General features: G+C 41.4%; 1 protein-coding gene across 1 annotated transcript in view; it reads left to right on the plus strand.

Moving 5' to 3' along the window:
• Positions 1-6,713: 6,713 nt before the first annotated feature.
• The window catches only part of CLSTN2 (calsyntenin 2), a gene marked incomplete at both ends in the record, with an annotated part of 358,167 nt that continues 344,211 nt past the window's right edge, over positions 6,714-20,669 (plus strand). The window contains 2 exon segments of the mRNA XM_084267537.1: positions 6,714-6,735; positions 6,738-6,899. Coding sequence (XP_084123663.1) covers positions 6,714-6,735; positions 6,738-6,899 — 184 coding nt within the window.

Here is a 20,669-nt window from a genome sequence, read left to right on the forward strand (position 1 = left end):
AGGGGATGGTATTTGCTTCCAAGGACTAAGTTTACTGTAGTTCTGGTGACGTGTTGATGTTCTCATTTCTGCTGGGTATTTGAAGTTGCCACCATGCAAATTCACCAAGCATGGAGTGCATCCCATGAAGAGCTGACACAGTGTTCCAGAAGGCTGTGGTTTTGCCTCGCTGAGTATTGAAAAAATCATCAGAAATATAGGCCCTCTTTGAGCAGGTTGTATGGCAGCACCAATTTAATAATCTAATCATCTGAAGAGAGCATTATACACTCGTGCTGGGCACCCTACATTAACTTCTCATTTTCTGCTTGATGCAAGTCACAGTGCAGGTGCTGACCTATCACCTTTCCAAGAGGGTAGGACTACGTTATGTCACACACTGATTTAGATCCTGTGGCCCACCTTGGCAGCTTGGATCATCCAATATCTCACTGGTAGCCAAATAAAAACTGGTTTATTGCTTCTCAAGCTCAACACCTAATGCAAAATAGAAGATGTGAGAAGGGTTGTTACCTTTTCAGTAGCAGAAATTACACAGAGAACACTCTTACAAATGAAATAGGGAAGAATCCTAGATATTTTGGAATCATGTTATTATAATTAATTCACTTTTCCATTGAAATCTTTGTCAAGAGAATAAAATAAATTGGAGGGCTGGTGTGTGTGTGTGTGTGTGGTGGTGGTGGGGAGGAAGTCAAAGGTAAAACAGCTGCTTACCTGAAAAAAAAAAAAAACAGCTGCCAGCAGTTTATATGTAAATGTAAAACTGCATTGCCTATGTTTTTAGAAGAGGAAGTAATTTATGGTGAATGGATGTGGGAAGTTTCAACCATGGTTATGCTGGAGGAATTAATCTCTCTATCTGGATATCCAGAATCTGATGCTTAGTTGTGGCTTACACCTGGTGGTTTTGATACCTTTGGAAAAAGGCAGCAAACACTAAGTCAAAGGCACACTTCAAAAAATGACAAAAATATTTATTCGGTGTCTTTTCTGCTTTAAGTTTGTTGAAATTACATCTTGGCTGTAGGCAAAACACTGTTATTCACTGTTCCATGTGTTAATTCTGAACTTTTTCTTCCCCAATTTAGATACAATGTCAAGGTTCAAACCCTGTGCTACCTTCATTAAAAATTTTCAGAAAATTGCTAATTTCCTTGTAATCTGCTGACAATCTCAATAATGTCATGTAAAAAACCCATGATGTCTGCTTCCAAATTCTGATGTAATTGCACAAACTAATGTCTTAAATGAGATCCAAACCAGATAACACAAAAGAAGGATATTCATCTCTCCACTGAAAATGGAGACAAACACCTTAGAGGTGTTATTTCCTTGGTAAATATTAAAATAGAGTGAGAATCTTTCATGGAAAAAAACCCCAAGAAAAAGACGAATACAGAGTCAAGTGATCCACTGAGGATTCCATCTGGTGACTACCCAAATAGTTTTACTTAATCTTTTTAGATATTCAACACATTGTTGAGCATAAAATCCTTGTGTCTGTGAACATGAGAGAGAATAATCTCCAACTAAAATTTTAAGGAGGAGTTAGGTAGGTGGTACCTAATCAACCAGGAAGGAATTTGGGTAGAAGATCCCTACTGTTGCAAAAAGCACTGCAAGACTGTTAAAGAGAACGGGCTGTCAAGACTTGTTATGCAATTCATTCCAAAGCACATCTAGGAGCACGACCTTCATAGGACATTAGCTTAGATCTGAATCATATCTCCTTCTGAATTACCGTCTTCATTTTCTGCCAGACACAAGTCTTTTGTACAGGTGTCCATCAAAAGGCTATTTTGATGTGATTAAGTAATATGTAACATAATTATATTTAGTGATCTCTCACTAAACAAAATCAAGCAAGCTTCATAATATGTTTAGAACACATATTGCTTTTGAAATGGCAATTAAAAGCACGTGCCTCTTACAGAGCCCAAGGTAAGATCAGCGTCTCTTGCAATTTAAGAGCATGACAAAGGCAGTGAGTTTGAAAGCAGAGGGTTTCAGCGTTAAGGCTTCAACTCCCAGAGCTGAGGAACTAGTTGCACATTTCCCATTATACCAATTAGAAAATGCAGGTTTACATACAGTTACTGAGTTCCAATCTGCATTCTTAAGTAGGAATTACAATGGTGTACACAAATTATAAGGGACGATGCAATAGACTGTCAGCAGTGTTAATTTCCAACACCACAGCGATTTGGCTCCGGTTGGGTTCTCAACGCTGTTCAAACAAATACAGTTCTTTCCCCGCCTCCTCCCTGTGATTCGTCCTGCTGCAAAAGAGCCTTTTGTTTAAAAAACTTCCCAATGATTACAGAACACTTTTATTTATTATTCAGATGGTTCATTTATTAAGAATAAATAATTTAAGTATATTTTCTTCTGTTTAATTAACACATTAGCAGTTGCTGCATATATGAAAACTAATGTTTGTATTTACACTCAGTGCTGAGGCTGTTTGTTCTATTCTGCTTGACGACCCTACTTATTTATTAAAAGCTCCTGACCTGAATAAGTCTCTAGAGAAATGCTTGCAGACATCCTGAGAGGCGACGGAACCTGCCGTAGCAGTAGCCAAGTGCTACATCATTCTGTCCAGGTCCTCTAATGTTCAAGGCAAGTTTAAACCCATGGAGCTAAAGAGCAAAAATCAGGAAGGCCCTAGGCCTAGTTCAAACTTGTTGTAAGGAAGCATAAATTATCTCAGTGTCATTGCTGCTGCATTTGGCAGACATAAACCCCATTACTCTATATGACTACCAAAACCAAATTTCACTCCCATTCTATTGAAAAAGTGCATACTTATTTCTCTACTTGATTGCAATACCAGACTTTTATGTATTATATTGAAATGCATGCTTTGTAACACTATCTTTTAGATCTGTTCTGTTCTTTAAAATGGCATATCTGCTCCTCTCCCTTTTGTTTTATCAACAGGAGAACACATTGCCATTTTCTTTGGTAATACATGAAGCACTTTTAAATGTAATCAAATCTAGATTACTGTGGGGCATTTATTTTTTTTTAAACTACATCTTATGCTTAATGTTGATTGAATCATGGCTTTAGGCACCCAATCAGATGATGTGCTTCCCATTTTTGGTGTTATGCAAACACAGAGCAATGTCCTAATGTGAAGTAGTAAAGAACCTTAGACCCTGATCCTGTAATGAATGCTACAATGGGGTTTGCTTTAGGGTCTGAATTATCTATATCTATGTTCTGAAATCTTTTGAATGGATGGCAAAGTGAATTTTATAATATTGAAAAAAATTCCTTCTTTCATGATTTCCATTATTTTGCTGCTTAAGTTGTTTCTTAATGAATGGAGACTAATACCCTTAACAGTAGTGTAATACCACCTTGTGCCTGAATATTACTGCTTAGCTATCTTTTATTACTTAGGATATCAGATATTCACCGTGATATTATTAACTTCTATGCAGAAAATACGATCGTCGTAATAGTTAAAAGTCCCAGATAAATGTCCTGATAATGATGAGGTAGGATTGACCATGACCTTGGAGCTACCCACATTTCTGCATCAAACTCTGTCAGTCACGGTTAAATCCCCTCCTCCAGCAGTATCTGGAACCTACACTGGGAAAATTATGATAAAAAATAATCTCTACATCTCTAGACTCAAATGGATCTTTCTGATTGACTGCCTCTGATGCCAGGTCCGTGTCAATAATTTTCAGTGAATGCATGGCTATGACCTTTTCCCCCTTGTTTTAGAATTTCTATTTTACAGGGCCAATAAAACAAGTCAGAACAAAGTGGTGGTTCTAGACATGTGAATGGATGGATCTCTGGTCAGAGCTAATCCTTCAGCAGCGTCCCATTCGGGGCTAAACAATACATTTCCCTACTGTAATGGCTCTGTCACAAATGTATATAAGCAAAAATTGAAAGATACAATTCTTCAATTACACAATGATCAGATGGAATCAGTAAGATGAATACAGGATTTTCAACTTGCTTGCTTAAACCTTGGTAAAGGCTGCAGCAGTTGACATGCCTGGTTGGCTACAAAGTAGCTTAAAATGTAGGACTTAATGGCAATTATTTACCTTAAATTTCTGCAGACTGCTACAATATTATTATTGTTTGTAAATATTTCTGTCCATGTAGATACACCACTTGTACAAGATGCCACCAGAAGACTGTAGAACAACTAGGCTGTCATGTCAATTAGGTAAAAAAGAGAACAGTCTTTGATTGAAGAACCACACCTGAAATTAGTTTTTGATTCTGACATCAACATAATATTATTTATAGGTGAAGACTCTTCATCTTTTGTTTTTCATCTCCCTGCCTGTGGGATGGGGTCACATTTGTCCCTTTTCATTTCTGTTACTTGTTTAGACTATAAGATGTTGAATAGAAAGATGCTTCTTCCTGTACAGCATCTACCTTGCAAACCTGCTTACTAGGTACCACCACCAAATCAGCTACATTATGGATTGTTAATAATACTTTAGACTTAATAAGCAGTATTTCCCAATTCTAGCTTCCTGAAATTCTTGCCAATTCTCCCTCTTCTGAATGCTGTTGCTGTATTTAGATGTATGTTACTGTGAGGCCACAGGTCATATTTCTAACCTTGCACATGCTGCTGGCCGTCTGCTGCTGCTGCCTGCCACTTCACTTGTTTTTTTTTTAATTAGCAAACTGAAATCCCATAGATTTTAAAGTTCCTTCTACGACTTTACAGTCTTGTCAGCCTGACTGCTATAAATGGGGATGATTTGGGCCATGGATTTACCCTGGAATTCCCATTCATGTTGCTAGTTAAACCTCTCTATCTCCAGGTGACAGATGCTTGGTCACTCAGTACAGCAGTGCACCCTTGAAACAACCCGCTGCTGTGTCCATGGCTGGTTTCACAAGGCAGGTGATGTGGTCAAGCCTTGTGTCATCTACTGAAAGTGCTTTTGTGCTGTTTGCAGGAAACCCTCCCTGTTCATACGTAGCAAACGTTGGTCTGGAACATTAACACTCTGGGGATGGAGAAGTCTCCTCCTGACTAATGGAAGTGACTTCAAGTAGCTGAATTTCTCATCACAAAATTGTGTTCTGTAGAAAGAGGAGAAGGAACTGAATGCTAGCAAAATTATTTCCCATGCATAGTTGTCAGGTATACCAAGTTATTTTACTGCTGATTTTCCCTAATTTTTCTTTATGCTCCTCCATTCTCATCCCACAGTAGAGATTACAGGAAAGCAGATTCCATAGCTGATTAGACGAGCAACCAAAAGGAGCATTAAAAGTTTGTCCCAAACAGTCTAACTTGAATTTTTTTTGTCTGGATGCAGTGGAACAGTAAATGTGTATTTCCAGTCTACTCCTTGAGCAGATGAAGTGTTACAACTGAGGTTTGGAAAAGGGCTTGAGCTCTTGACCCTGTGTCCCATCCCACTTTTCCCCTGTGTGTAGTCAGAAGAAGGAGGAGGGAATTCGCAACCCACCTGCTCCAGATGAGTTGCTCCATGCATCATGCTTCTAGGGATACATGGAAAGGTACTGGAAAGGAATAATGGCAAAGACCCAAATCCAATCAATTTTAGCTAATAACTGTGTTTTCTGTGTGTTATGTGTGGGGTGGATCCTAACCTTGCTCCTTGGTAGCCATTGCTCAACTAAGGCCCCTAGCATTTCTCTGGGGCAGCCTGAACTCGTTCTCTGTCAGAGTGGCAGCCCCCACAAAGTCAAGTGATAGACAAGCATGTGTTAGAGTCGTGATTCTGTTGCCAGTACTTGCTTTCCAGAGGTAGGTGGCTTCGATGAGCAATTTATGGTCTAGAGCACAAACAAGACAGCAGCTGAAGCAGGGAAAGGACTTTGCAGGGCACAAGGTACCTTGCAATAGTTCCTTGCAGCTCTCTCAGCTTGTACGTGACTAGTATCTTATAGCTACTGCAGTTTGTGCTCTTGCACGTGTCTCCGTGCTTGCCTGTGCTTTCCTTCCAGAACGTTTCAGCCCTCACAGTCCTGGCTGTGAGGCTCACCTGGGGATAACTTCTGAGACCCACCACACAGCCTTCTTTGACTTCACCACCCCTCCCACATCCCTTCCATCTCCAAGGGTTTTCAGTCTTGTCCGTCCCTCATTCTTTTTTTACCCAAACCTCTGCACTTTGCCCTTGCCCTCCAGCAAAACCATTTCACGTTCTCTCCTTCTCCTCCTGCGCTGTCTCCCTGCCGAGGGTTGCCAAGGGCCCTGTTTCTCCCCTCGATTTACTACTGAACCGTTGCTTTACTTTGTCTGCCCACGTTCCTTTCTTTCAGCCCCCGTCTCTGTGCCTCGCTGCCCCTTGCGCCCCAGCTGGGGGGTCTCCCCTTCGCGCCGCGCCTGTCGCTGCCGGCCGTTCCCGCCCCTCAGCCCGGGGTGCTGCGCTCCCGGGGCCGCCCCGCTGGGCTCGCGCCACCCAGATTCCCGCCGCTGGCCGGAGCGCTCGCGGGGGTGAGGCGGCACCTGCGCGAGCAGGTGCACGGGGCTGCCCCGCGCGCAGGTGCCGTGGCGCCCCGCCCCGCCCCGCTCGCCTCACAGCCGGGCCCGGCGGCGGCGCTGCCCCCTCGGTTGAGCCCGGAGCTTCCCCCCCCTCCGCCCCGCTCATCAATATTCATGTTCCCCTCCCCGTGACGTCGCCGCGGTCCCGGGGTGGGAGCCGGAGCCGCCCCGGTGCTGGCAGTGAAGGCGAATGACGGAGCGGCGACAGCCTCCGCCCGCCTCGCCCCGCAGACAGCCGCCGCCGGGAGCTGCCGCGCAGGGCGGCGTGTCGCGCGTGGAGAGCCGGCGCCGCGGCGGGGATGCGGCGGCGCTGCTGCTGGGGACCGGCGGCGCTACTGCTGCTGGGGCTGGGCAGCCTCCTCGCCGCCAAAGGCAGGTACCGCGGGCGGGAGCGACGAGGACGGGGAGAGGGTGCCGCCGCCCGCGGACGGCGCCCGAGTACTTGGGCGGCTGGGCGGTAGGGGTGACCGCGGCGCCCGAGCCCGCGGCGGTGGGGAGGGGTCCGGGCGGTTGCTCCGCCGCTGGGTCTGAGCGCAGCCGGCCGGAGCCGTCACCCCGCGGGGCGCGGGCGGGCAACGCGCCCTTCCCCGGAGCGGCGGCGAAGCAGAAAGTTTGGGGCGGGGGGGGGGGGGGGGGGGGGCGGTGCCGGGTTGCTGCGCGGGTTTGGGGCCGCGCCGCTAGCGGCTGCGCCGGGGCCGCTTCGTCGGGGTCAGCGCGGTCCGACGGCTCGTCCGTCTCCCGCTACTTTGTCGGGCGTGCCCGGCGCCGGCAGGGACGGGGGACGCTGGAAGCGGTCGAGCTGAGCGGGCGGCGCCGCTCCCGGCGCTGCAGAATCGCTCCGGGAGTCCGGCGCGGGTGGGAGCCGCGGGTTGGCGGATCGCCAGCAGGTTGGGGTCTCCCGCTTACCAGGGATGAGCCCAAAGGAGGGAAGCGGGAGAAGGAGACGGCAACTATCGAGGCTTCTGGGAGGCCGGGGCATCAGGTCATCCGCAGCATCCCGAAATCCTCGGTGTGCTTCCCGTTTACCCCGCCGGTTGTAAGGACGCGCGGGTTATCGGAGGCTCGTTGAAACTTACTGCTGCGCAGCGCTGCCCCGGCGTGGCTCCCCGACCCGCGGACACGCAAGCCTTGTGCTTTCGGAAAGGCTTTGGTCTCCTGGGGGTCTGGATCTTCTTCCATTTGGTTGGTTTCTTTTCCCTTGGCACTGTTTTCTTGCGGGTCTGGCTTGATTTCTCTAGCCCCAAGTTTTATAAACTTAGTTTTGAGAACCGTATCTCACTCTGCATTATTTAAAAGCAGGTCTGTCCTTTTTTTACCTTTATATGGAGCTTTACCTTTTATTTTATTCGTGGGGAAGGGAAAACTTCAGCGTTTGTTGGGTTTCTGTTAGTTTTCTTAAGAAAACGACTGCGTGAGTCCTAAATACGAGAGGAAATGGACTATTTCCAGCAGACATTGTCCTAACTTTCTTTAGATTAACCTCTGTGACGGTTATCTATAGGAAATGAATTGCTACTTATATTCCTAACACGATGTATACCTTGAGGTCCTTGTGGGATACAGTGTTTTCTGGACAGATTTAACTGCGTGGTGGAACCAATAACGTGATATGTTTTGGTGCAGGGGAATTATTTCTCTCCTGTTTACTGTGTTACATACTTCAAGAGAATTATTTCCTTTATATTTCCTTTATTTTCCTTAGACAGGGATGCGAATTCTTAGTTCGTGGGAGGCGTCTTTTTAAATGCTGCAGGTAGTTCATCAGCCAAATCCAAGTGGTTTTCTTGTTGGGGTGTACTCTGTCTCTGACCACTGGAGGGCTGCAAAGAGCATTTTTGGATCACAGTAACCACGATTTACCAGTATTTAATATTTAAAAATAGACATTTTAAGGGTGTTTATATTGATGTTTAAGGGGTTTATGTTTTCTTGCGATATTTATATTTATTGAGTGCTTCAAATTTTCACTTGTTCCTTTGCATACATTATTTTTAACATTAGATATCATCAAAGACTATAATGCAGGATTAATGAATTAACATATCTTGGCACTGTATGTGGGTAATATCTGATATCTTTACCTCCGTGGCCTCTTCCCCCCCCCCCTTATTTTTTCTTAGATGAAAGAAAAAAGGGTTAATTTCAAGGAGAATCTGGTGCTGCTCTCTATTTTTCTATAGAAAGCAAATTTTAATTCAGAGGGCTTTTTGTGGGTCTTCTGCACACACAATTTAGAAGCTTGGTACTCTAACCCTAAACTTGACTTCTAGCTTGAAGGGGGGTGACGCAGAGGTTGGAGATGAAGGTTGACACCGTGTGTACAAAGCTCCTCTGGTGCTTTATGCATCCTGTTGTAGAGAGTAGCAAAGAGAATCTACGATAATGATTTCACATCTTATCCTATCTCATCTGCTTTGCTGTGCTCTGCTGCTCCTCATCTTAAAAACAAAACCAACCTCCCTCTCCCCTCCTCTCCTGACATGATTTGGGGATGGGAAAAAGGATTACAGACACAGTCCTGGTTCTCACCATTCACTCAGCAGAAAATATCAATTTCTTTCAGAAAAATATCTCCAGGCTGCAAAAACCGTTTACTTTCCATAGAAGGAAACAAAACATGACTCTCTAAAGTTTCCTATGGCAAAACAAACGTAAGAAGGAATGCTGAGATGTTTAGTGGCTGGTCAGTTACAGCCCTTAATCTGTGTGCTAAACATTCACATGCCATTTCTGGCATTGTTAGCTCTTTAGTGCATTTTTTGCCATAGGTTCCCGTAAAATCACCGTTTGGGACAGACAAATGATTTCTGTGAAGTGTTTTCAGTGGGCTGCTTGATAAGACAGAGGGGCACGCTTTCTGGGTTGCTGGGCTTGCATTAATGATGTGTGGTCAGTCTCTCACGACCTTCACTTACGTAAAATACCAGATGCTGAAGGGTGAGGGTTTTTTTTCCTCAGCACATTCAAAATTCATAGGTGCATGTGGTTGCAGGCAGTGAGAAATTCTACCTGCAGCATTTCACTTTCTGATTCTCCACAAATCTATGTATAAGGCTGATCTTTTAAATTATTGATCTAATTCTAATATTTACTTTTAAACTAAACAGTGAATCTGAAAAAAGCTTGCCACATCCGAATTCCTTCTGAGACCTAATTAGTCAACCTTTCAAGTTTGACTGTATTTGAACTTCATCATTAACATAAATGTCCTTCTAGTCGTAATTTTTAAGTACAACTAAAAGCATCTCAATGATCTGAATGACAAAGAATATTTAATTCCAATTAAATTAATTACATGGGCAAAACTTGAAGTCTTAGTCATTCAGGACATTTCCAAATCAATGGAACATTCAGTCCCACTTGGCAAGTCTCTTATGTGAATACATCTGATATGACTATTTGTGGTAGAAAAACAACTAACCCAGGGAGACACAGCCAGTATGTGCTGCGTAAAAGAAATCTTGAAGCCTGGGTGGGGAAAGAAATCTAAGGAAAACCTTTGAGAAGGTGCTAGATAGATCTCACTCTCTGATTTTTTTTTTTTTTTTCTGCATAGCACTAAGGTTACTTGTAATTTTTTTTCCACAGTAAATAATAATTAAATACTTTTTCATATCAGTTCAAAGGAAAGATTAAAAAAACCCCAACAAAACCACCTTTTCATCCTCATCTGACATACATGAGAAGTAATATTTGGCATGCTGCTTAGGTCAGAAGATGGGAATGAAGCAACATTGTGTCCAGTTGCTGGTGCTTTCTGTAAGTCACTAAGCAATCCTGGAAAAGGCATTAATAGTTTCTTATTTTCCATGGTTTCTTATTTCCATTTTCTCATCAGTGTATGGAGATAAGAATATTCATGTTCAGGAATGCTATTTTTTTTTTTTTTGGAAGTGCTTTGATTGAAAAGCAATTAATGAAAACTGACTCTTTATTCTCATAGGATAAAAGATTCATCTGATTATTAAGTCTGGGTGTCAAGATAATGAAATGATTCAGAGGTTTCAAAAGATAGAAAATGAAGTATTTGATAACTGCTTTAGTATTCAGGTATTCCAGCACAGAAGACTGACAACTATATTTAAGTTGTCACTACAAAGCTAGAGAATGTTTGCCAGCCATAATCATATTGTTACCCACTTTAATTGTGGTTTTTGGAAGGCTACCAAAGCCGGTAACTTAAGAGCTTCAGAGCTTTCAAAGCATATTTTAATTGTAAGCAAAACACGTGCCACTCAAAAAACACCCACCCTGGAAGGTATGTCTCTCTGTCACCAAACATTGCGGTGTGACAGCAGTGGGGAATCAGAGGTGTTTATACTGAAGTGAGAGCGCCCAGAGTTTGGAGGCAGTGTCTGTATACAGATAGACATTCTCATGGCCAAATAACACACCTGAAAGTGGCTTTAGATCTTTTTTTTTTTTTTTTTTTTTCATCTCTTAAAGATTTTGAGAAGTGTGTGAAAGCTGATAGAGGCTCTCAGAGGCACTGTCACCTTGTTTCAATTATTTACTTTTTAACTGGAAAACTGTACTGATGATCCGGTACTCCCATGTATCGAAAAAGCAGAGTGCAAAGTACTGGTTTTACATAGGTATAGCTTGGCCTGTGTTAGGAAACACTTCTTATAGGGCTTTTGAAAAAAAAAAAAAAAGGATTTATGATGATGTTATTTATTATCTGATAAAAATGTTAGAGGGTAGATATGTTTTGGTTGTTTCAAAGCCTTAATTCTAGCTTTAAATGCACTTTCATTCCTCTTCACTGTCCCCATTTTGACTGACTTGCCTCAAAGTGATTTGTTTCTGTTTCTTTTGTTTCCAAGAAGGTTGTATTAGAAGGCAGCAAATAGCTTGCCTGGTTCCTATAGAGTGTCTGAGTGGTGTAGCTAGCACTTCATTTAGTAGAGAGCGCTTCCCTACTGTGAAATAAGTGATGGGAAAATGAAAGATAAAATGCATTGTTTCTGTAGCAGGCTAATTGCTCCTGTCAGTGTAGCTCGCCTTTGTCCGAAGCCTATTTTTGCAAACATGGCAAATAATGAAGTCCTGACATTCAAAAAATGTTTATGTTAGTTAATGTTTTCTAAGTATAATTTTAAAAGACAATTTTTAAAACCCAGTAACAGTGAGTTTTGGCCTGTCTCAAATTTACAGTTTGTGTTTTCTAAGGAGACAACCATAAACTAAGTGTAGTTCTTCTTAGAGACTTTTTTCCCCCTCTGGTATCCTTAAAAAGAGCAGTCTGAAAATAATAGACAGGGGATAGATACAAAGGGACTTCTGACTTACTGCTGGCTTCCCTAATGACTGTGCTCAAATGACAGTTTCTCAGTCTCTCAAAGTCTCATCCCCTTTGAAAAGGAAGAAGGTAATGGAAATAATAAAAGAACATACAAGCCAAGTGATGAACAGCACAATTTCCCACTGCCCAAAGCCAGTGCTTATCTATTCCTGAACCGTGATCCCACCTCCCAGCTGGCTTCCCTAGTTACATACATACATATGAACTCCTATGGTATGGAATATCCCTTTGGTCAGCTGGGGTCAGCTGTCCTTGGCTCTGTGTACTCCCAACTTCTTGCATAACCCACAGTCTGCTTGGTGGTAGGCTGGCATGAGAAGCAGAAAAGGCTGTGACACTGTGTAAGCACAGCTCAGTGCTAATGAAAACATCTCTCTATCATCACTGTTTTCAGCACAAATCTAAACCACACCTCCATAATAACTAGAAAAAAATTAACTCCACCCCAGCCCCAAACAGCACAAGTTGTATCCCCTCTTCTGCTGTTCTCTGGAGAAGTCCACAGAATCACAATCTAGCGGTAGGTGCTTGAATGAATCATACGAGGTGTTTGCATCTTTGATACTGAACAAACATGCAACTTCAGTCATGTAATCCCCAAACCCTTCTCTGTGGGAGAAGATTCAGGATGCTTCATATGGATTCAGCAAATGCTCGTACAGCTTCATGAAAACCCAACGTGCATATAACACAAAGGCACAACCTCTTCTTGAAGTGGTCTTATGCAACCAGCAGCGGGGAGGCTCTCCAGGAGCAGAACTGTATGTGTGCTTTTCCTTTCCATAGGTGCTTGCAGTTGGCCACTGTCAAAGCCAGGGATACTAGCTTCTGCTGTCTCTTGTTCTCCTACAGACTGTATCTTCCTGTGGTCTTTGCCAGACAGCACAGTAAAGGTGGGGGGTTGTGACTTGAAGTTAGCCTAGTTGCCAAATATGAACCGTGGTGTTTTGTTATGGGCTTTATACTGAATTCTGAAGAACATCCTAGCACATTTGAGGGTTGGCATGGGTTTTTTTCATTTCCACAAATGCAGGTTTTAAGTAGCATGCTGGCAAGCCTGTCTTAAATGCTATATGGATACCTCTGATAACTGTAGCTGTGGTAGAGAGAAGGGTGACTAGGAGTCTGGAATCCAGTTCTGCTCAACTTCAGAATCAGAGAACAGGTGAACCTTGTTGACAAGTTTGAATAGCATGAGTCAGAGTAAATAAGGGTAAAAAGAAAAGGCAGCGTGAAAAGAGCTAGAGGTGGGAAAAAGAAGCTTAATGTCAAACTTGAGAAAGGCATTTGTGTTATGAAAAAGAAAATATTCTCTGACTAAAGTTAAAGTTTGTGGTTTGATCTTGCTAGACTCTTACCTATGAGTTTATGTTGTCATTATTTAAGAATAGATAAGTTGTCATGATTTGAAAGGGGGGCTTATAAAAATAAGTTAGAAGCAATTTTGCAAGAGATGTTTGTGGCATATTTAAAGAGTTGTGAAATCTGTCACTGGATGTAGAGGCAGGGTTACTTGTCTGTCACTTTATGATGTAATATATAAAGTGCTTTCTGCAGGATCTTATACTTCCCTGTGCTCCAAGTCCTCCTTGCAGAGCAGTGTAGCAGGATGACTGATTTATGTAGTGTTCAGAAAATGTGTAGATGAAAGCACACACATATGTATGCTTTATACTTCTTAGAAACATTTAATTTTTTATACGTATGTATGTGCCTACATGTTGAAACTGTGGGGTATAAGAAGTTAGACAAATCTCAAAGAAAACTTCACAATTCATTTTGCCTTCCACATTTCCAGAGCTTGCAGTGTAAGGTTGGAGTGTGCCCCAAGTCCTTGATGAGGATGCACAGACTGGCTGGGTATGCTTTGTTGCAGTTTTTTCTTTGGAGTAAACCCTAGTGTGGAAAGAAAGAGACTAAGCCTTCATTTCCTTGTTGTTTACATCTTTGTGAACTCTGTTCATGTCACCCAGCTGCTTCTGAATGACTGCAAAACCCCAGAATGAGAACTTCTGTATTGGTTTTAGTTTTATATTAATCGGGGTATTTCAGGATGCTGACAACAGCTGGAGAGAACTGTGCGTGTTCACTCTGAGGGTTTGAGCATGTATCTGCTGGCTGCATGTAATGAATGCCTCAGTGTTTTGTCTTCTTTTATGAACTGCAAGTTTAATATATAGACTTGATTAATGAGGGGAATTAACATATTTTAAATGTTTAAGTGTAGATTGCTAAAGTGTATTTTAGGAGAGTTCTTTCTAAATGACTTCCTGGTTTTTGCTGTAGGTAGTGCAATAATGAATATGATGACTGCTTGTTGATTAGGAGAGTTAAAAGTAAGTTGTTAAAACATGCATTATAATATGACATCAAAACTTAGGATAAATCCGCATAAATGCTCTAGTCAGAAAAATATGGGTATGTATCTCTACATCAGTTAACTTGATGTTTGTCATTCTCCATAACTGAAACAAAAAAAAAAATAAAATAAAAAAAATCACTGTTTAAAACACATTCCAAAATCCTACATAATGTGGGAGATGGATGATTCTTAAAATCTGCCTTTCAAGAAATTGTTGGCGTTTGTATAAAAATCTTTTGAGTTCTGTTTCCTGGTGGCAAAATATCTCTGCTTTCGGCTTTTTGATGTAGCTGGGCTCTGTACAAGATGTTCACTCATGGCAACAATGAACAAGCTGTTTTGGCCTTTGTGGAACTTGGGTGTCCTCAAGAGCATTCATCTGGAGTGCAAGTTGGCCAATATATCATTTAGGACTATTGGACTATGAAGGAAGATTTTGCTGATTTTCCAAAAGCATTTTTTGGAATTGGATACAAGAAGTATATGTGTTGAAATACAATTCATTTTAGTGGGACTTCTCTCTGTATTGATTGTAAAGATGGCTCTGCATGGAATTGAAGTTTCCTAGCAGTTAATGCTCTTATTTAGATGTTTGGTCTATGTACGTGAAATCTTGACCCTCTTTAAATCAATATGAGATTTGCAGTGTATCTCAGTGGAATCAGGATTTCATCCTTTGTGTGTTTTAGCAGAAATGTAAACAGTTCTTTTGAAGCTTTTAATGTTCTTCTGCTAATAGTTGCCTTTAACTGACCAGGAGGAATGTTTGATTTAATCTCTTTCACCTTATGATTTTTATATGGTATAATGGCTTTCACTGAGTCAATAGAACAATTTTTGTGGCTTCCCTCCCCTCCCCAAATGCTTTTTGTTCAACTTAAAACTATTAAGTGAAGTATTGAGAGACAGTTATCTTACAGATCTGAGCCTGGTAATTCTTTGCTATACTGACTTTCAAAATACATGTAAAGAAGCAGTCAGTTTTCCCTGTTTTTCCGCATTGTCTGTCTCCTGTCCCACCCCCATGGTTTCTGTCTGTTACTGGTTAAACACTATAAGTATCATAGAATCATAGAATTGTAGGGGTTGGAAGGGACCTCAAGAGATCATCGCGTCCAACCCCCCTGCCAAAGCAGCTCCCTAGGACATATCACTCAGATAGGCGTCCAGGCGGGTCTTGAATATCTCCAGAGAAGGAGACTCCACACCCCCTGGGCAGCCTGTCCCAGGGCTCCCTCACCCTCACTGGGTAAAAGTTCTTCCCCATGTTGGTGTGGAACTTCCTGTGCTCCAACTTGCAGCCATTGCCCCTTGTCCTATCCCCACAGACCACTGAAAAGGGGCTGGCTGATTCCCTCTGCATCCCCTGCTTCAGATAATAATTAACTTTAATTAGGTCCCCCCTTAGTCTTCTCTTCTCAAGGCTGAAGAGTCCCAGCTTACTCAGCCTTTCCTCATAGGGGAGATGTTCCAGGCCCCTAATCATCTTCGTGGCCCTTCTTTGGACTCTCTCCAGGAGATCCCTGTCCTTTTTAAACCAAGGAGCCCAGAACTGGACATAATACTCCAGGTAGGGCCTGACCAGGGCAGAGTAGAGGGTGAGGATCACCTCCTTTGACCTGGTGGCTATACTCCTCTGGATGCACCCCAGGATCCCATTGATAAGCAGTGTTTCAAGCGTAGTCAGTTTGTCAAACTGTTTTTTGTTGCTGATTTGAATTACATTAATCACTTGGAGTTTGATATGGATGGATAGTACTTGTTTGTTTTTCTAATAACAGTTCTTAAGAAGGACATTTTATTTACCTTACTGCTACTTTCCTATACATACTTAGGTCAATTAAAATGAAGTGGGACACCTTTATTTCATGTGAAGAAAAATGCTATCAAATGTAAATGACAATTTTGTTTTCTGATCAGCATTCACCTGCCACTCACTTGCTAACAGATCAGAGTAAAATAGATGAGAAAAATTGGACTCTGCTTAGAGACTGATTTCTTCTTGCTTTCTGACTTGACTAGACTCACCTCTCACTGAAATACGCATATGCTTATAAATACTATGTGTGTGTGTCTGTATATGTGCTGCATGTGTGTCTGACCGTTACCAGCTTACAAGGATTTAATGACTAGTGATGTTCTTATTGATTTTGAAGATATTTGTGGGTTTTTTCCCTTAAACCCCCAGCTTCTGAAATCAGTAGACTAAGAAAATGTAATATTTTATTCCTCAGAAGATAATAAACCCTACCTGCAATATGAAGAAGTGAAAAGGTGATGCAGGTGTATCCTAACATCTTACAAACACAAATTGACCCTTCCCTCATAACTTTGTGCTTTTTTTCTTTCCTTACACTTGAATGTTTCAAACGCAATAAAAATCTGACTGTGGCTTGAAAACATCAACCTACCTTGTCTGTGTTGTGTTAACCCAGTTATACAATTTTGTGGATTTCTTGGTTATAAATGAAGGGAGCCTGGTTATAAATGGAACAAAATCATCTGTGTGCTCTCTCATGGCTTTCTGTGTGGCAGACTTTGCTGGCTTCTGGAATCAGTTTGGGAGTTGGTTTCTCAAGGGCTGCTAGCAGAGGTCCAATATGTGAGAGAGTGCATTGGTAATAATATTTGAGGTGTTTCTGAAGAAACTATAGCAATCATATTTGAAGAGCTTTTTTCCCTTTTCTTTTTGAGAGCTACTTTAAAATTCCCTGTGCTACTGTTGGGCAGATGGCATTTGCCATGGTTGTCAGTCCTGGGAAGGAGAAAAATGAACTTTTAAGATCTTGGCTAACAGAATTTTAAATTCACGTTGAGAAATAAAACCTAGTGAGATTTCAATCAGTGTGATTTATGCTAAGCTGTTATAATAAGTTGCTTATGATAGTGACCTATAGATCTAGCTAAGGCAGAATCATAAACTGTCGATTTGATGTCATAAGTGGAAACGCGCTGGATGCTGTAGCTGGCTGCCATCTTTTTCTTCCTTGAATAGAGTGTAAACGATATAAATGTATGAAGTAGGAAGATCTAAGTGCAATTATTTTAGTGTTTCTCTGAAGTGGAAGACATGAGATGAGACATACAATCCTTGAGAATAAATAACTTGAAGACAAATATTTCATGGCTTTAGGAAATATTTTTAATTCCCTTCCCCCCCTTTACTTCTTTAACTGTAGCTTTTGGTGTTGTGGGGTCTGTGGACCACTGCCAATCACTGCAAAAAATAATCAAGAAAAGCAGGTCTATTTTCAGTAGGCTTGCATTACCATCCAGCTGTCCACCTCTAAATTTGTAGAGATCTGCAAATCAAGAAGTATTGGAGCTACTTCTGAAGATTAACAAAAATATTTGTAGGGAATATTTTTGGTGGAAACAATGTAACCTCAAAATGTGTCAATCTGTTAGTTGGATGTGTGACTCTAATAATAAATGATATTTTGTATGAATACATTATTTTATAACTTAGATGTAGTCTGTGTAGGTTTGAAGAGAAAATAAATTCTTACAGGATTCAGCATGTCAGTAAATAAGCACTACTCATTTCAAACTACTTTGTAAGTTTCAAATTTATTGCTGTGTGCATATCTAAACGTTTATTCCTTTTTTTGGTAAAACTTTAATACTTGAAGTTCCTTAAATCAACATGATAAGAGTTGTAATGTTTTCACTAGCAAACTGGAAAAGGGGATACAATTCTGGGTGGTGTACATCAGCAGTGCCCTTGTAAGCCAGCTGAGTCAGTCATCCTGCAGTAAGGGTGTGCTTGAGTAGGGAGATTTGGGTTGGGGGCATTTTGCTTGATTTTTGTTGTTGGCTTTTTTTTGTTTGGTGTTGTTTGTTTGTTTGTTTCTAAATCTGTTAGAAGCTTCCAAAGAAGTGTCCTGTGGAACTTCTCTCTGTCCTTGACTGAATATTTGCTGTAACAGGTCACTGGACAGGTCTGGAGTTGGGCTTTTTTTTGTGTACATGCATTAGGGAAAAATGTTTAAAGTCTGATTATGTCTCTTCTTAGGAAACTTGCTTAAAGAGCTCTAAGCACGCTCTTTATTCTGTGCAATTGGAGCTAGACCAGAAATGTATGTTTTCTGGAGCAATAGAAACAATGGGTCTACTCCTGGTCTCACTCGGTGATGGTGGGTCCTGTACTTAACTCTTGATTGCAACACTTAGCTGGCTACATTTGATTAGGAGGCAGCACGGGAGGTACATTAGGATATTGTGGCGACAAAATGTTAAGCAGTCAATTTCTATTATGTTACAAATGCTTTTTCATAGTTTTGTTCTGGTGGGGCTGTTTTTTTGTTGGGTTTTTTGGTTTGTTTTTGAAGAGCTTTCAAAGGGAAGCACAGTCCAGTGGGCATGTGCACTGTGCACCTTGCCTTTCTGCAAGGGAACTTCTCTTGTCACCAGGAATGCACACTGGGCAAGCAGAAAAACATGGTGTTTGCATGCCTTCAGTACTGCATCAGTGTCTGCAGGACAATTTAACTTGTTCTGAGGGGAGTGCTAAAACGTATGTTATTTAGTAAGGAGGAAGTGGTGTGGTGAAGATAAGGAAGGGGTAATATCTGGGACAAAAGGTTAACTTATGCAGTACTTGGAGAAGTGAATTGACTGGGGAACTCGAAGGGGCTTGTATTTTGGGGAGTACTTATGTTTGAGATGAACCTTCAAAACATGGTTGCATCATCACTTCAGGCAATATTTACTTGTCTTTTTTTCCCAGGGCCAAAATAACATTCTAAAAAATGAAGATTTGGCTGTCTCTTCTAGTCTCAACAGGTATATATTCCTTAAGTTATAGTGGAATTTTCTAGGAGATAAATCTTAAAATCCCTTAATCATTTCTTAGAACCTCCATTTGACCATGAGAAGAGCTAAACCCGTGCATGGTGTAGATGTGGTTTGGATGTATTTGAAACTGAAAAATATAAATGTGTTCAGTGCAGTAGATGGTTGTATGAGAAGGAATCTTGCACAATGGCCATTCCAAATACTTCTTATTTTGTACCACGGAGAACATTTTGCTTTACAGCAAGATCAATGTGGGGGTTGGGGAAGCTTGGTATTTGGATTAGCAGATGTTGGTGATTAAAGTTCTGTGGTTCCTAAGCTTCAGCGCTGCCAATGTTATAAATCCTAACGGGCAGAAAGCGATTAGGAACCAAGAGCCAAGAGCTGAGTTCATGAGCTCAGTCTCCAAAGGCTTCAGATTGATGGGAAGGCATTGAAATTCTGTAAACTTTTGAGTATCTAGCCTTGACTACGTTTCAAAGAGTGGTTCTCATTAAGGCCACAAGTCCTAAAAATTAATGAAAATAAATTAGGACAGGCAAATGAAGTGTTACGGAAACCGAGCTCTACCCCAGCTTCTGTTTCACTGGGAGCTAGTACAAGCCCATGTATTTTTGCAAGAGTTTACCAATATTGGCAGATTAGTGTTTTTAGGAAAATCCTGAGAATAGCTGAGGGGTGTACAAGGACATAGGAAGAAAATTAATATTATTCTGTCTTTCATTTTACTTTCTATTCTAAAATACCTTTTACGAAGTGCTGACTGTAGCATTATTGTAAAGGATTTTTGAGGTTATCCTTGTAAAATGTTTCATGGGTATCTTTTTTTCCCAGATCTTGTCTGACCCAGTTCTTTTAGGCTGACTCCACATTAGAGATTTAACTAGTATTCCACATAAGCAATTACTCTGATATAAATTACAATCATCCCAGAACACACTTTTGACCTTTTATCTTTCCTGCTGCAATGAGTATAATGCCTGTGTTGAACAAAGGAGGAAACCAAAGGCTAAACATACAGGGGAGTTGAATCACCCGGGACCTAAAGAACACTGGCTATAATCTGTGTAAAGGGAGCTGTTTGTGATCTTCTCATGTGTAGAATGTGCTGCTATCTTTCTCAGCTATTGTTACGTACACAGCAGGAGAAATTTGATGATGGGGAGTGGAGGCAAGCAAGGGACTCTTAAAAGAGTGGCGCCCATAGGCTGCTACTCGAAAGCTATTTTGTCTTGTTCCTAAGTAGCAGTAATAGCTGTGCCAGACTCCCCTCACATAGGGGATAGGAGCATGTGGGGGATTGTATTCTACTCTTGCTTCCTTCTCTGCATCCTAAGTGATGTCATAGTTCCTTATAAGTCTCCAAAGGCTATGTAAAAGGCTTTCAGCCAGAGGACTTTGTAGTTACAAAAAAAGTAGAGTTCTATACAGTTTTGTGTTATTACAAAATAAATCACAAATCACAATTCTAAAAGTAAAATTTAGTAAGAACTCTCTAAACTGTGATACTTTCCTGGTTCATGTTACTTCATATAGTAAGTCTATCAAAATTCAGCACCTTGAGATCTGTGAAGCAAGAAGAAAATTAAATAGAACCTTTATCCTTCCACATTCTCAAAGATGTTGAGATTAATGTTTTGTAAGGTAGGGCTTTGCTCACAACTTAGTGCTTCTTGTTGCAG

This window comes from Gallinula chloropus, assembly GCF_964237585.1.
Source record: "Gallinula chloropus genome assembly, chromosome: 8".
In the NCBI taxonomy this organism is placed as follows: Eukaryota; Metazoa; Chordata; class Aves; order Gruiformes; family Rallidae; genus Gallinula; species Gallinula chloropus.